Source organism: Etheostoma cragini, chromosome 23 (genome assembly GCF_013103735.1).
Source record: "Etheostoma cragini isolate CJK2018 chromosome 23, CSU_Ecrag_1.0, whole genome shotgun sequence".
NCBI classification, from domain to species: Eukaryota; Metazoa; Chordata; class Actinopteri; order Perciformes; family Percidae; genus Etheostoma; species Etheostoma cragini.
The window spans coordinates 7,677,882-7,693,862 of record NC_048429.1 but is presented as its reverse complement, the minus strand read 5'-3'; the positions used below and the strand labels follow the sequence as shown (position 1 = coordinate 7,693,862).

General features: G+C 37.8%; 1 protein-coding gene across 1 annotated transcript in view; it reads left to right on the top strand.

Moving 5' to 3' along the window:
* Positions 1-15,981, top strand: part of col7a1l (collagen type VII alpha 1-like) — a 55,249-nt gene that overhangs the window by 38,291 nt on the left and 977 nt on the right. The window contains exons 69-104 of the mRNA XM_034864121.1: positions 7-141; positions 422-523; positions 1,019-1,216; positions 1,643-1,744; positions 2,404-2,448; positions 2,902-2,976; positions 3,348-3,404; positions 3,512-3,556; positions 3,704-3,805; positions 4,580-4,630; positions 5,896-5,949; positions 6,023-6,076; positions 6,212-6,250; positions 6,353-6,949; positions 7,040-7,075; positions 8,283-8,309; positions 8,424-8,483; positions 8,840-8,965; positions 9,146-9,217; positions 9,457-9,492; positions 9,671-9,730; positions 9,952-9,996; positions 10,090-10,125; positions 11,894-11,929; positions 12,075-12,131; positions 12,409-12,480; positions 12,709-12,780; positions 12,867-12,902; positions 12,996-13,076; positions 13,162-13,215; positions 13,362-13,415; positions 13,529-13,591; positions 13,687-13,749; positions 13,886-14,002; positions 14,808-14,885; positions 15,906-15,959. Coding sequence (XP_034720012.1) covers positions 7-141; positions 422-523; positions 1,019-1,216; positions 1,643-1,744; positions 2,404-2,448; positions 2,902-2,976; positions 3,348-3,404; positions 3,512-3,556; positions 3,704-3,805; positions 4,580-4,630; positions 5,896-5,949; positions 6,023-6,076; positions 6,212-6,250; positions 6,353-6,949; positions 7,040-7,075; positions 8,283-8,309; positions 8,424-8,483; positions 8,840-8,965; positions 9,146-9,217; positions 9,457-9,492; positions 9,671-9,730; positions 9,952-9,996; positions 10,090-10,125; positions 11,894-11,929; positions 12,075-12,131; positions 12,409-12,480; positions 12,709-12,780; positions 12,867-12,902; positions 12,996-13,076; positions 13,162-13,215; positions 13,362-13,415; positions 13,529-13,591; positions 13,687-13,749; positions 13,886-14,002; positions 14,808-14,885; positions 15,906-15,959 — 2,991 coding nt within the window. The remainder of the gene's footprint in view (positions 1-6; positions 142-421; positions 524-1,018; positions 1,217-1,642; positions 1,745-2,403; positions 2,449-2,901; positions 2,977-3,347; positions 3,405-3,511; positions 3,557-3,703; positions 3,806-4,579; positions 4,631-5,895; positions 5,950-6,022; positions 6,077-6,211; positions 6,251-6,352; positions 6,950-7,039; positions 7,076-8,282; positions 8,310-8,423; positions 8,484-8,839; positions 8,966-9,145; positions 9,218-9,456; positions 9,493-9,670; positions 9,731-9,951; positions 9,997-10,089; positions 10,126-11,893; positions 11,930-12,074; positions 12,132-12,408; positions 12,481-12,708; positions 12,781-12,866; positions 12,903-12,995; positions 13,077-13,161; positions 13,216-13,361; positions 13,416-13,528; positions 13,592-13,686; positions 13,750-13,885; positions 14,003-14,807; positions 14,886-15,905; positions 15,960-15,981) is intronic.

Below are 15,981 nucleotides of genomic sequence, written 5' to 3'. Positions count from 1 at the left end.
TCTCAGCTGCCTTTGCTGAAGGCTTTGATTGACCGGCTGCTGCAGGATGGAATAGAGGAGCTGCTTCATGTGCTTGGCACCTCCAAGAAAACGAAAGAAAACACAGAAACTCACACGTCCAACGTCATCACTGAGTACAAAGTACGGACAGTAAGGGAAGAAGTGTGTGAGAGGAAAAGGTTTCATAGCATAGGTTGCCTCTTGGAATTATGAGACAGTTTTACAAAACATAAATGTTTGTAGAACAGTAACCTGAACCCCCATGTATTCACTAAATAACTATCAATAATTTTAACTCTCATCAATAAATTTCATGGACTCGTATCTTTTGTGTCCTTATAAAGAAGATCACAAGACTTCTAAAACTAAGGGCAGTAAAAAACAAAACAATAGTTGTATTCTATTTGCGTTGTCTCAACAGAGTTCAGTGAAGTTCGACCTCAGCAGCCAGCCGCTGAAAGTGCTGGACACCATCCAGGGCCCTGATTTAGATGGACTGCTTTTTAAAGAGTCTTTGACAATTGTGAGTGACCTCAAAATCTCCATCTTGAGTCTTTATATCTTAAAAAGAAATCTTTAAAAAATCATTCTGTATGATCAGCTTATTAAAGCTCTTTCCAAGACAAATCATTGTATCTCCAAGAATTTTGATTTTCAATTCAAGAGTACATGTTTCAGTATGAAAAGCGCTGAAAGCTCATTAAAGGTGTAAATACACAGAAAAGGTTTAAAGGATTTCAGGAGACAAGGTGCTGTCGGCCCATTCATGTTTAATTACACTAACTCTAGCAACACGTTAGAGAGCATGTTTCATTAGTGTCATCTTAAAACACATTAAAAAGAACAAATTTGAATACAAGTATAAAAGAAAGAACAAACAATCTTTCACAAACCATTCAGATCTTCACCCACTGTGTACACTATATCATCAAAAATATTCATAATATAAATGTTTACTCAGGTCGATGCTAATAGTCCAAATCTGTCACTTCCACTAATTCTGTCTTTTGGTGTGAAGGATCCTTTAAATGAACCAGCAGAGGGTCCCACTTTATGGAGCTTCACCCCGCTGAACGGAGAGCAGGAGCTTGACAGAACTGAGACGGAGTTGAAGGATTCCAGTGGGAAGGAAGGAGTAGATAGTGACGGAGTAGCTTCACTCAAAGTGAATTGGACTGTAGTCAATTCTACTATTAATTTTAATACGACCCAGGAGGTAAGGACATTTTATTAAAAAGTATGTCAACTTTAAATCTATAATTGAATATATTGTGTTTCTAAAGAGATAGTTTAAGATCAGTTTCAGCAACATGGAATTAAAGTTATTGTTATATGTTATTTGTGAGCACAATGGGATCTTAGTGTCTCACATTTCTAATAACGTTTTCCTCAAATTATTATTATTATTATAATTTTTTAATTATTATCCTTGTTACCAAATATAATAATGTCATGGCAGCTTCAGGTCTCTAATCTAATCTGTGGCTAGCTTTCACATGATCTGATGAAAAACAATGGTTGGTCATGTTTTAGTAGAGAAATAGTAAGTATGGAAAACATCAAATGTCAGACAAACTTTGTTTTGTCTAGCATTTATGTTCTGCTGATTGCAAAATGATAAAAATTCAAATGTGCATGTCAGACTGTTTCAGGGTTGCCAGACTCTGTAGCGGTTCTCCTCACTCAAGAAGACTCCCTGAAGAAGAACTCGGGACAAAAGAAGAAGAACCGGGAACGTGGGAAGGTAAAGATATCATAGACAACGTATCATCGTCGTCGTCATCATCATCAACATCATCATCATCATCATCATCCTCATCCTCATGTGTAATCATTAGTGACTGGGTTTGCCCATGAAAATCAACTTACAGAGTATAGTTCAACAAGTTCATAAAACATGTAAAAAGGAAAACAACTGATGAATTCAGTCATGACCCAAAGTCAGTGGCTGCCTGGAAGGAAGGACATCAATCTAGCCAAGGACAATTTATTTATATAGCACATTTAATTGCAGGTAAAGTAAATGTGCTTGACAATAAAGTGCATACAGCAACACATTGCATTAGAATATATTAAAATCTAATGAGAAAATTGAATAGATGTATGGAAAGCCTCCAAGAATAGTTGATTTGTAATGAATGGGTTGAATTATGCAAAGCTACCAGTGTGGTCCTTTAGAAATATGTCTAAACCTTTTTGGTAACTTTAACACTAAGGGCTCCTAAACATCTTGATGTGGAGCTGTTGCATTCATGTTTAATATTCATTGAGTACTTTTTACCCTTTTAAATATCTTCAAAAAACGTACAGTATCAACCTCGTAGTTTCATTATTTTATCATCATCGACGTCTGAAGCATGAGAAACCTTTATCTTTTTTCTCTCTGACTGTGAACTTAACCAGGGCAAAGGAAATAAAGGACGACATAAGAGGCAGAGACAACGCCTGGTAAATGTCCTTGAAGGGGTCCAAACTAAACCTAAAACCTTAACTTCACTTCTGCCCCAACTAAACAACATAAAAACAAACTAACACAGCCATCTCACCCTGCAAAATGTAAGCACAGACTCTTGACACTGGCTGTTGCTAACTTATTAACATAATGACTTTAACATAATTTTTTTAAATGTAGAAATAACTTTTAGTACTTGAAAATCATAGAAATAATCATAATATACTAACTTTTTTTTAAAATATAACAAACAGAATTAACCAGTTATTGTATAAATGGTGTGGCTAGTAAAAGTAAAAGCATGCGTTTGTTGATACCAGTATTTGTTTGATAATGGGTTGCTTTGTAAACGCTTGGCAATGTCTTCTTCCAGCCACTGACACAAATCTTAAATTATCATATGTAACAGAATGCTTCTGTAATTATTATCACTTCTTATTTATCCAAAGACAAGCGAGGAGGACACGCAAGAAGAAGAGGAAGAGGATTTTTATAACGGCGAAGAATACAGTTATGAATATGAGGTAGACAACTGCTGCAATGTATGACTAATTCATGAACTGTGGGAAACTTCAGTTTAAAGTGTTGATTGATGATGTGGGGTTGTTTTATTTGAAGCTTTGTCATGGTGAGTGGCTTCTTTCTAACAGACCTGTCAAACTCATTATCAAATTAGGTTTTTTTATTTTTTGAAATAGCAACATCTCATCTGTTCCCACACTAAGCACTGAAGAGAGTTGATTAATGACACGCCCACTACCTGAATTAATCATTAAAAATAAATTACTCTGTCATTTCAGCCTACTGCATCATCATCATGCGTCATCCCCTGGAGTATCTGTAGGTTGTAAATGTTTTAAAGTTGCAATGAAATTTCTATTATTTTTCTTAACAGGAAGAATTTTCCCCAGATTATCCTGCGACCTCTCAGGAGAGTAAAGACAACAGACAGGTAAACTTGCTTCAAAAGTATGTTCTCATCTGTTTCAGCTGGTTTGGTAAAAAATGTTATAGTACATCTTTTATGTAAAATATGTTCCATGTTTGATTTATATGCAGCTTGAAGTTCAAACAGATGCAATTCTCCATCCAGTGGATGAAAAGGTGTGGCATTAATAATTCTGCAGCCCAGATGATTACAGAAAGTGATTCACTGTTGTAAGACAGTATTATATTAGAAAGCAAGCAGAGACACCTGCGCTATTGAAGAATAAGAACCTAGTTATGATGTTTTTTTAAATCTTTTTGTAGGAAGAAAAATTAGCCACACACAGTCCTGCCCAGTTAGAAACGTTGACGGGAACCTCCAGTTATCCTCTAACATCCTCCATAAACAGACAAATAGATGCACAGGTAATCTACACTCAATGCATGAAGTGTTACACAATTTTAATATTTCTTAATTTGTTTTTAACAAATACACAAACACAACCAAGAAACAACAAAACAGGTTAAAAACTGATTTACGGGGAATAAAGACAAATTGACAATGCTTGCTAAGAAAGGCTGTGTCTCCAGTGTCCATCGCGGGCGTACAGTATAGATCAGTGTTTCTAAAATGGGGTACATGTACCCCTAGGGGTACTTTGAAATACTGCAGGGGGTACTTGAAGTGCTTGGCAAAAATGCTAATTAAAAATATGTCATGCATAATTCCTAAAATAATTATACTGTAATAATTAGTAAGTTAGGTGGTGGATTTTACACATTTGAAATGTAGCATTTAAATATTTTTTGTTTAATAAAGGTTGTTGTTTAGTGAATCTATCACTGCCAGCGCGTATTGCGTATTGTGTATTGAACTTCTTTATATAGACTTTTTCTTCTACCAAAAATAATCTGTGCTGCTGGTCAGGTTGGATAAGTGGTAGAGCAGGTGCGTATGTATGTTTATGCCTTCATACAGAGGTCCAGGGTTCAAATCCAACCTGTGATGTATTTCTGCATGTCTTCCAAAAACAAAAAGTAACTCCACCTTATCAAAGACAGGAAATCACATCATTGAGACACTTCTTAAAACAAGGAGTGGAGGTTGATTTATATCTTCTCAAATTAACCTAACTTTTGACTGGTACTGTATCCCTTCACTCTAACATTCTTATCTCTTCTTTTATTGTCAATGAACAGGATGAAGTTTCACTTCCTACACATCCCATCCCAACAGACGAACCAGAAAAGGTAAAGCTTTGATTTGATTTGAAAGACTTGAATCTTAACTGAATGTTTCTGAAGCCCCTTGCATGTCTTGGAATGCAAATCTCTTCTAAATACGCTTAACACAAGATGCCTGAAAAAGACGGACAAGTGCTTAAACAGAGGACAGGCTTCACTTTCTCCCTGTTATAATATATAGTATTCCATAAATAAGTAATGATCACTTGGCATCGTATTTTCTATTTTCTACTTCCTATGAAATTTTCACCAGTGCAAAAAAATGTGCACATGCTTGTATAAGGCTAATGTGAATACAGTGGGAATGAAAATAAACCATCATAGAGATAGACAGGACAGCCTTTCTGAGCAGCATGCCTTTAGCATGATTTCACTAAAGCTTGCCTGAATGGAAATGATCAGAAATAGTAGTCAATTCCAGAGAGTTACTTTTAATACTTTGTCTCTCTCATTTTTTTTTAAACAGGAAGTCTCTTAAGTCCCAAGAGACTATACGGTGACTATAGGGTGTTAAGCATTCATAAGATAGCACACACTTCATGGAGCGTGTGAATAAACTGTGAACTGTTTTGCTGATGAGGAGCCCTGAACCTGAGGAAGGACTTCTTTCTACACAGAGACAAAGTCACTGACCCAAAGCTATGGCCAAAGTACACTTCCTGTATGATGGCTTTTAGTTTGAGTAACACACTATAGAAAATCAGGCACTGCTGTGAAATTACCAGAATTGTTTCCTCATGTCCGAGTTATTTTCATTCTTCACTTTGTTTATTGTAAACCCCTTTGTAGCCTTTACCTCATCTACAACTACTAATCTATTTATTAAGACAAATCTGTAACAAATATATATCACATCAGATAAAACACAAAAGACCTGTGCCAACAATTTAAATAAATTTACTTCTGACAAGTTGTATTGAAATTTTATTTATTAAAACATGGAAAATATGTTGTGTTTTTACTTCACCAAACATCTTTGAGCGCCAATGATATTACTCCAAATGTAGTGGCATATAAGCATTTCTGTAGCCAGAACAAATACATTTTTTCACTGGTGAAAATGTTCTGTTATTATGTTGTTTTGTCTGTTTAACCTCTCTGTGCATGTATCCTTCAGTAAAAAAAGTTCCAGTAACTTTCTAAGCAAGTCTGTGTCTTTCTTTCTTACATTTTTACCCTCATTTACATGAAAGCACACATATTACTACAGCTGTTTGATAGGAAGCATCAAAATGATAAATTTGCTCATGAGTTTTGGGGGGGCTTGACAGGTGCCTCAATCCCAAATCAGGGTGAAGAAAAGCGCCCCCTGGCCTGACTCCATGGTAGGTGTCACCTGGTTATGTAGACATTGATTAATAATAAAAATGGCAGTCGTAATCATTTTTATTATTGTAGGTATTTATGCCAGGTGCCCCAGGTGGAAGAAGTCATTTCAAGGAGGCACAAAAAGTAAATTTGTCCAGTCTTAAAAATTTAAACGTCATACATTTGACTCAGATTGCATCACATAAAGTATGTAAATTCAATTAATGTTCACTAAATGTCGCCCATATTTGACACTTGCCCCTTAATTTTTAATTTCAGCATCTGTCCTCTGGAGCTCAAGGTTACAACAGCTGGAATGTAAGTCTGTTATCAACAATGAGAAATAAGTATTAATCATATTGAAGATGTTGCAACTTCTAGATACATTGGTGTGTGTCATAAAACGGGTTTCTCTAGCAGAAGAAGCAAGGAAACTCTGACCTTCAAACACATACCAGGAGGCAGAGGCAAGAATGGATGGAGAGGCAGCGATACAGTGATACAGAAACACAAGCTGGAGGAGAGGAACAGACTGAAACGGAAGAAGTGGAAGAGTGGGAAATGGAACAAGAGAAAAGAGTGGGGACCGATGGGTATACAGTAACAGGCCCTGATCCAGTCTATGGGGAGGAAGAGAGGAGTGGAGACTACGAATGGGAGACAGAGGAGGACATTGATCGAGAGAGGGGGGGAGAGAAGGAGGACCTGGAGAGGGAGAGAGAGAGGGCAAGGATGGAAATGGAGAGAGAGAGAGAGGAACTGGAGAAAGAGAGGGAAGCCGAGCTGGAGTTGGAGAGAGAAAATGTAGAGAGAGAGAAAGAGCTGGAGAGAGAACAAATGGAGAGGGAGAAAGAGCTGGAAAGGGAGAGAACCGCGCCGGAGGGGGAGAGAGACTTGGACAGGGAGAGGGAGGAGTGGGAGAGGAGGAGAGCGGAGATAGAGAGGGGGAGACAGGGGGGTTATGATGAAGAAACTGGACAGCCATACTTGTACCCTCCAGAGTATTATTACCTAAAGGTAAAGGCCTTAAGTATTCATAACACTTGGAATAAATGTCCATTTTAATTATGCAATGCTTAAATGTACTCCACATTTCTTATGCAATAGGGACAACCAGGTGAGAGTGGAACACCAGGACAAAAGGTGACTAACTTTATTTAAATATTTAAATAAAACTTTACGCCCTTGTGAAGCCAAAGACACAATCAGAAATGTTATAAGGTAAACATTCCATGTTGATGTCAGTTACTCTAATAGTACAGGACTTGACAACAATAAAACAAAATTGAGCCTAACTATGTAAATTAAAACACAAAAACGTAAGCGTTTCAATTTTAGCAACACTAATTCAGGGTCAGTTATGGGTCAGTTTACCCAAATATCATAATTCATTTTTTTTTTTACTTAATGTACCTACAGGTATTTAGTGCAATAGTTTTTCTTTCATTTGGCCATATTTGAGTTAAATTTATTAGCTATTTCTCTGGAATTTAATTTGTGGTGGTCGGCGGGTTGAATAATTACATTCAAACATGACTAAGAGTCTACAGCCATGGTAGCAGCTGAGTGAGGATGAAATATAGTGGTGCTTTGAGCTAAATGCATGGCCACTATGACAACGCTAACATGCTGATGTTCAGCGTGTATAATGTTTACCATGTTTACCATTTAGCGTGTTAACATGCTAACATTTGCATTGAAGACAAAGCGCACATTATCGAGGCGGATGGGAATACCATTTAGTTTTTGCAGGTTTTAGATCCTGAAACTTATACATGAGCACATCAAAATCCAAAACTATCTGCACGGGTAGATGCCACTAAAAGTGAATGAGGCTTTTGAAATTTGGGTGAACTCACCATTAAAAACTGAACCTCCTTCTTCCATTGCCAGGATTTACTGAGTCATTGATATCTCACTGATTATACTAATTTAAAGCGTCGTTATCATCATCCTGAGATCACAGAACAAGAACGACAGACGCAACACAAAATGTGCCACCAGTTCATAAAAATATCATCGCTGCTCTCCCACACCTACCCACAGTGCATCAGCAATGACATCAGAGCTGAGGGGGTACTGCTCTCCCGTCTCGCCTGTCAGTTAAGCCAGTTGAGTGTAGGCCTTTGATGTCATCCTCTGCTCTATTTCTGTTTGACTGTGAGACAGTAGATTAAAGCAGACATTAATAATTCCCCTTGTTAAACATGCTGACAAGTCTGCTTATTCTTTTGTCTAGTGTGTCTTTTATTTCAAATTCATCTGTGTTGGTTTATTTTGGCTCATGAAAATCAATGTGCTGAGGCACACTTTCTAACTGAAATGCACTTTTTTTCTCCAAATTTTTAAGGGGGAAATTGGTGAAAGTGGACAAAAGGTAAATGTGTACAAGCTGTGATTTGTTATTTTAGTTTGTAACAGTGAAATCTTGGAGTTGAGGTTTTATTGTAAAGGAATGATACATGTTATAGATGTTTGTTTGTGTTTTTAGGGAGAGCCAGGCATTGGCCACAGAGGTCCAGAAGGCCAGGCTGGTCCTCCGGGACAGAAGGTGAAATTTCAAGCAAAACAATACAAGCATTTTCTTATTTATAACATCCCTCTAAATCAGTGAATCCCCACAGTCTTTTCCATCGTGTTCTCGTTGATTGATTTTGCTTCTCATCGCGGTTTTAATTTAGCAAATGGAATTGGCTTAGTGACTCACTGAGTCATCTCAAATTGTGTTTGAGCATTTAAATTGATAAAGGAAAGAAGGCCTTTATTTGAAAGCAATTATTCAAAGGTAATACAATAGTTGAATAATTACATTTCAGATAACAAGCAACCTTTAACTGTGTGTTTGTCTCCCAAAGAATTCATTTGTGTCTGTCTTTCTCCCCCTCTTCATCTTTCTTTTTACCTTAGGGTGAACCAGGTGAGCCAGGGCCTCCAGGTGCTCAGGGTATACAGGGTATCCGTGGTAGCACAGGCATGCAAGGCTCCCCAGGCCTCAGGGGGCCCCCAGGGGACCCAGGAGAGCCAGGCAGAGAGGTACATCATCATATAACAACTTAAAAGCTGCCATTTAGCTCACTTTGATCAGGAAAAATTAAGACAGTGAAGGAGTGTAAATAGATACTATGAATATAGAATGAATATAGAAATACACAGCAAAGGTTTTGTTATTGTTTTTTTTAAAGAGACATTATATGTTTTTATGTGTTAATGCAGGGGGACCGGGGTAAAAGAGGGAAGAATGGATCACCTGGAGCGCCAGGACTTCGAGGAGCAGCAGGGCTGCAAGTAAGAAAATAAGTGTCTGATTTTAGTGATCATTCATGGGGCTGTCTACTCTAAAAGAAAAACACGTATAATCTGATACTCTTAGTTTCCCATATGAAGTATGACTAAACATCTTTAAGTAAGGATTTGATTCTGTTTTATCATCATATAATATAAGGGACATTTTATATTATTGATTGCCAACTTGAAATTATGTGTAAGAATATTTTCTTTTCCTACCACTGCATCTCTCTAAAAAGGGTCCTCCTGGTGTTCCTGGAGGAAAAGGAGAAAAGGTACTTTATATACTGTATATATTATATTTGAGTACCATTTACTTTTATTTAGTTTGGCCCTATAATCTGTCACAATATTACAATAACTTATTGTTATGTTAGTAGTAGCAGCAGCATACTGTTACTGTCATTTTGATCTGTGCAGTGTAGAAAGATGGCTTTGTCTTGTCCCGATCAGGGTGACAGTATTCCTGGAGAGCCTGGTGCCAGGGGTTTGTCCGGCTTCCCAGGCAGAAAGGTGAGTTGAGACAATCCCTGTGATGGTGAACAACAATATTAAGCAGGTTTAGTTTGTGTTTAGGTTCAGGGGGAAAGTCCCTCAATGTTCACCAGTTTCAGAGACAGTTTACTCTAGGATGATCTAATCTACCTATTCTGGCTTTCATTGTACAGTATTTAGCACAGTCCTGTAATTTTGGTGGATTATGCAGAAAACTTCAAAGTTTCTTTTCTTTTCAGGGTGAAAAAGGCACTCTAGGTATTAAAGGAGCTCCTGGGTATTTAGTAAGTAACTTTTCAAAATACAACTGAGTAAAAAAATTAATTTAAGACTGTTAGAGTTTCAAAATCCTTTAATTTAATCCCTTTTTGTAATAGGGTCTAAAAGGCTTGCCTGGCAGCAGAGGTGAAAAGGTCAGCTGCTATTTTACATGATTTGTCTCAATTGTGTTTGTAACGTTTCAAAAATTAATCTTTTCATATGATTCCTTCACTTAATGAATGATATGCTAAAACTTGATTACTGCGATGTTTGATGCCAATTTGGTGTCTTTCATTTCAGCAAACAAGACTAAGTTAAATAAAATTCCTTAAATATAATGTTGAAGCCACCTTTTGCATTTCATCCAAAGGTTGAAATGTAAATGGACCTGAAACCAATCAGAGCAATGAAGGAGATGACATCTGCTGATATATCAGACTTTTTGCGAATCCAGTTGGCAAAACCGCAACATCGTTTTTTTAGATATAAAGACTTTGAGTGTTGTTCTTTGCTTGGTTTTTAACAAAAAGGAAATGTCTAAATCACTTAAAACAGACGCACTAGCTGACTCAAACGAGTGATGTCCCGGATGTTCCACGGCGGTAGCCATCTTTGTTATTTACAAAATCTTCTTCAATGTCGCTGCGCTATCGTAATTAGTGCCTCAATTTGGAAGAATTGGAAATGGGCTCTTGGCCAGACGGACTTGCAGAGCAAATCTCAAATTTGCCGGAAGTTTGTTAGGGTTTTCCCAGGCTAGAAATCTGATGCAACATACAGTCCAAGATTCTGTGCTATTTTCTGACCTTTTTAATCCTTAGACCTTTTTAAAAGTGTTGTTCACCAAAAGGACTGCATCTAGTAACTTCATGTTTTACTATCCACAGAGCAGTGTCTATAAAAATATGTACACCAAGTTTACAAAACTTATGAAGGTGCAGTAATTTCAAAGATGATTCCCACATGACTGGCTATTATTGCGTCAGCAGTGCTGTACACGGTTTGAGTAACGAGGGCCATATTGACATTTCAATGTTTCAATGTCCGTTCAATATCTCGTACAGAATCCTTTTCATTTATAAGATAGGAATTTGCCATACATTTTAAAGTGCAGTAGTGATTGGTCCGTTTTCAGTTAGACTGCCTTGTTTTTTCTCTACTGAAGTGTTACAACTGATTAGTCTCGCATTGCCGAAGGAAGGTCTGGCATGGAACATCTGGAACATCACTCATTTGAGTCAGCTAATGCGTCTGTTTTAAGCGATTTTAATGTTTCCTTTTTGTTAAAACCGAGCAAAGAACAACACTCAAAGTCTTCACATCTAAAAAAGATGTTGTTGTGGTCTTGTTGACTGGATTTGCCAAAAGTCTGATATATCACCATATGTAATGGGAGAACAACATGCTCTGCTTTATTGGCATTTCTTTAAACAAATCACAATTTACTTGGGTGGCGGTAAGCGCTGGGCGGAGCCACTGTGCCGCTGCAAAATAGCCTTGGGAGGGAACTTGTTTTGGTGGAACATGTGTACGTTCAAAAGGTTTTAGTCGTGCAACGGAGAACACAGATTGGACAGATAGTCTACCTAGCTGTCTGGATTTACCCTGCAGAGATCTGAGAAGCATAGTCCTCATAAATCCGCTGGAGTTTAAAATGCCAACACAAAGAAAGCTAAAGGTAACGGACTTCCGGCCGAAAAGAGTGAAAGTGGAATTTTCTGGCCGCACCTGAGCAATCCAATTGGATCATTATGGATATAGACTACAACTGAGGGACTCATGTCCTCCTGACAATGCAACCAAAAGCTGATTACATTGAACTGGAATTTAATTGTTTTTAGTAATATAATGTGCTTTTGTTGAAACACGTAAATTAAATAATGATGGGAAAGTCGTTTTAAAAAGCATGTTTTTTTGCAGGGTGAACGTGGGTTACCTGGAGTTAGAGGCGAAAGGGTATGATGATCTTCATATTTCTTTGTCCGGCTTCACATGCAGTTTGTACATCGACAAGAAGTACAGGAATGGGAATGTTGGATCACTTGCTTCATCCTTTGTTACAGATTACATTTATCATTCACAATTTAATACCTTCATACAGGGGAGTGTGCTTCAAATCCAAGGACCCCGTGGATCTAAGGGTTCCAAAGGGCAGGCGGTGAGATCCTGTATCATTTTTGCCATCTGGTTTGGACTCAACACAAATGAAAACCACCTTTGTTCTTACGAGGGCAATTGTACCCAAGTCAGCAAACACACAAACAATAAATAATAGAAGTACAAGGCTAAAACAATCAAAGGCTACACACTTAGGAATTGGGAGGAAATGTTTTTATGAATACTAATACTAATAGTAACTATACAAACATAATCTAAGAGCACACATGAAGTAAACGAATAAAGACCTATTTCGAATTGAGTATGTTTTGTTTTAGGGTGAGCGAGGTCAACCAGGTTTTGATGGTGACAAAGGAGAAAAGGGAGAGGACGGCCCTCCTGGATTCAAGGTAATCAACCCTGATGTAAACATAAAAAAACACAAAAAAGAGTACTTTCCACAAGACGTTTAGAGAATGGGAATGCAATTCACAGCAGTGATGTCATACCAGTTGTGATTAAGTCTCTGAAAAGACAATTATCTAATTGCTTACATAATAGCTTTATACATTGATTTTTCATTAATGGGATTGCAGAAAAATCATAACAATGGAAGTATTTTTTATTGTGTTTGAAAGGGCATAAAGGGTGACGCAGGCACTAAGGGGGCATTAGGGCGTTTTGGAGCACGAGGACCAGTAGGCCAGAAGGTAAATCTTTACACTGCAACAACATTAGTTTAACCATTCAACCCTTTTAAGTTAGTTCTGTGTGACATTATCTTCTTTTCTTTCAGGGAGATCCAGGGGAGCCGGGACTCAATGGAGTGATGGTGGATCTACATAAGCAAACACATATTCAGTAATTATAACTTAAGCTTTAACTTTTATCTTTACTGACAGTAACACCCTTGATGTGATTTAAGGGTCAGAATGGGGATCATGGAGGGGACGGGGCCAAGGGGGACAAAGGAGACATGGGACTGCTGGGCCAGAAGGGCAATCAGGTACATCAAAAATCTATATATAACTAATCCTGACATTTGATTTTTTAAAATTTATCATCATTTATTTATATTATTTTTTCCACAGGGTGATCCAGGAGAACCAGGCTTACCAGGAGACAAAGGGGAGAAAGGGGAGAAGGTGGAGACACATATTTGTCACAGTTGTCCCACTCATTGTTTTGTTTTTTAAACACTGCTTTTATTTAGTTTCTTTCATGGTGTTGCAGCTTCTCTATTTGCATGATATGGCTTGCTATGTTACCTTTCATTTACCTGCTGTTACAGGGTTTCAGAGGTTTACCCGGACACATTGGAAGTCCAGGCCTGGATGGAGAAAAGGTTAGGCCAGATTTAGCATCTAGACCAAAACTGAGTTATACTGTACTTTATCTTACCATGTTATGCAAAGAAATCCTGTCAGTAATGTAGATAACTCTGTGTATGTGAAACAGGGAGATATGGGGTTGCAGGGCGCCCCTGGTATACCTGGGCTGAATGGACTCACAGGGCGCAAGGTAAACATTCAAGTGTGCACATACTTTTGTTTCCTCTTTCTCCCTTCCCCAAACGTATACAAACTCACTATTCTCATAATGTGATATCACTTTAGGGCGATAAGGGACAGGGAGGCATCAATGGTGTTGCTGGTGATCCAGGAGTGAAAGGATACAAGGTTAGTAAGTTACCATAGATATCACTGGTCGTTATCCAACTATTATCACCACTGATTATGTGCTCGGGACAGTTGGATATATCGTTCAATTCTCAGGGAAAAAAACAGCATAACAACAGGTTCTTGCTCCATGCAGGGTGCAGCAGGTTTCCCAGGTTTCCCAGGGTTTAAGGGGTCAGCAGGAAAACCAGGAAGGGATGGAGATCAGGGACCACCAGCGGCCCCAGGACCCCGTGGGGACACAGGGCCTAAGGTACAGTATTCCATGGTGTATTTGAGGAAATATGACACTGACTTATATCTTTTTCACTTCGTTGATAATGCTTTATGGTACTGATAAATTGAAAGAAAAAGAGAAGTCAAATGTGGGCTTGTTATCAACATTAAGTATCTTATTATATTAGGAAGCTGTTGTCTTGATCACATCTTTACTACATAATTTTCGCAAGATACCAATTTGAAAACAGTCTAGCTGTTCTCCTTTCAAGTATGTATCATCCTCTTTTTGGGATCATACAGGTAGGGTTAAAACATAGATATGTACATGAATAATTCAGAATTAGTTTTCTTGATACAGTAACTTGACAATAAGAGAATTTTGCTATCGCACAAATGCCCCAAAAGAGTATTAGCAATGATGTTCAGAGGGACTGGCAGCATGCATTCTGTGTACTGCAGCAGTGAATGCAGCACAGACATGTACTTATTTAATAAACATACACACACACACACACACACACACACACACACACACACACACACACACACACTGAAGCCTGTTTTCGCCTGCAGCTTTCAAGTAACATCTTACTTAAATAGCTCCTTTCAGCTACAATTACCAGACGTTCAGAGTTGGCAGGGAGTGGCTGAAAACCTCTAATGAGTGTATTCCAAGGATGTGCCTAATTACTTTGTCTTTCATACTGCTCAGAAGTGAGTGGGCTACTTTGGTTTTTATCTTGTGTCCCATTATACATATTCTTGTTAGCATAGTATGAATTAAATTTCAAAACTTGCAATGTGTTTTCTCTGTGCTCACTTTAATTTTTGTCAAACAGGGGGACAGGGGCAGAAGGGGCAAAACCAAACCATGTCAGAGGGGAACACCCGGGGCTCCAGGACTAAGAGGAGAAAGTGTGAGACACACACACACACACACACACACACTCACACACCCTCCCTTCTCTACTGGCTAACAAACTTATACAGTGGAGAGGATTTGTAAGCATGCCAATTTGGTGAAACGCTACCTTTAGTGATCATGCAGATACATGTAACTGTATCCTAAATTCACTTTTTCATTATGTTTGATACATTATATTGCATATAATTGTAGGGTAGTATATGTATGTTGAAGCTGCATTAATTGTTTTAGTGTTAGTATTGTTTTTTTTTGTATAACAAACCTATAGTGCCACTTTTGCACCAGTTTTTGACATGCGTAACCTTGGACAGGATTTTCTTCTCTCATGTTAAAATCCTTTTTTACTAACACAATGCTCGTTGCTTATGGCCAAAACTAGAAGACCGAATTGATGCAGATTAGCGTAGTGTGTACTACAGAAAACTTTGACAGTATTTACTGTAAATATTTTCTTTCAGTTCTGTCATAGTCTTTATTTATTTTACAGCATTTATAATTAGACAAAAGCTTACAGTCATGTTGCAATAATAGTTTGCTCCTTATCTCTGATTTGGGAAGGTTTCTACATTGATCACACTTCTGATAATGAGATAAGAATTATGTAAATATTTTGTTGTTGAATTTGATGTACAGTTACATTTTTGCCTACTGTAATGTGAAAACAGTGAAGCTAACAGATTATCTTTAGCACTTCAAAGGGTAATTTTGAAACATGCATCTTACATTTTTTGGTCTTGGACTAAGTGATTGTTACAATAACTTAACTAAAAGAATTGTACTATAATACATTTAGGTGACTTAACAAATGTACTCGTTGTATTTCACCAGAAACTTTGTGGTTGAAACATTGGTCTTGTAGTGAAAGATGTTTAAAAACTGTAATCATGGTTACAGGTGCTGGCTGTTCACTAGGGAAGGGGCTGGGACTTAATACTGTTTGGTACATATCCTTATACTGTAGCTTGATAGAATGTAATTAATCACATCCATTTGTAAATGTGTTTTACTGTAGGGTACACTGGGTATTGAAGGAGGAAAAGGGGAGAAGGGGGAGCCTGGACTCTCAGTATGTGTATATCACAGTCACA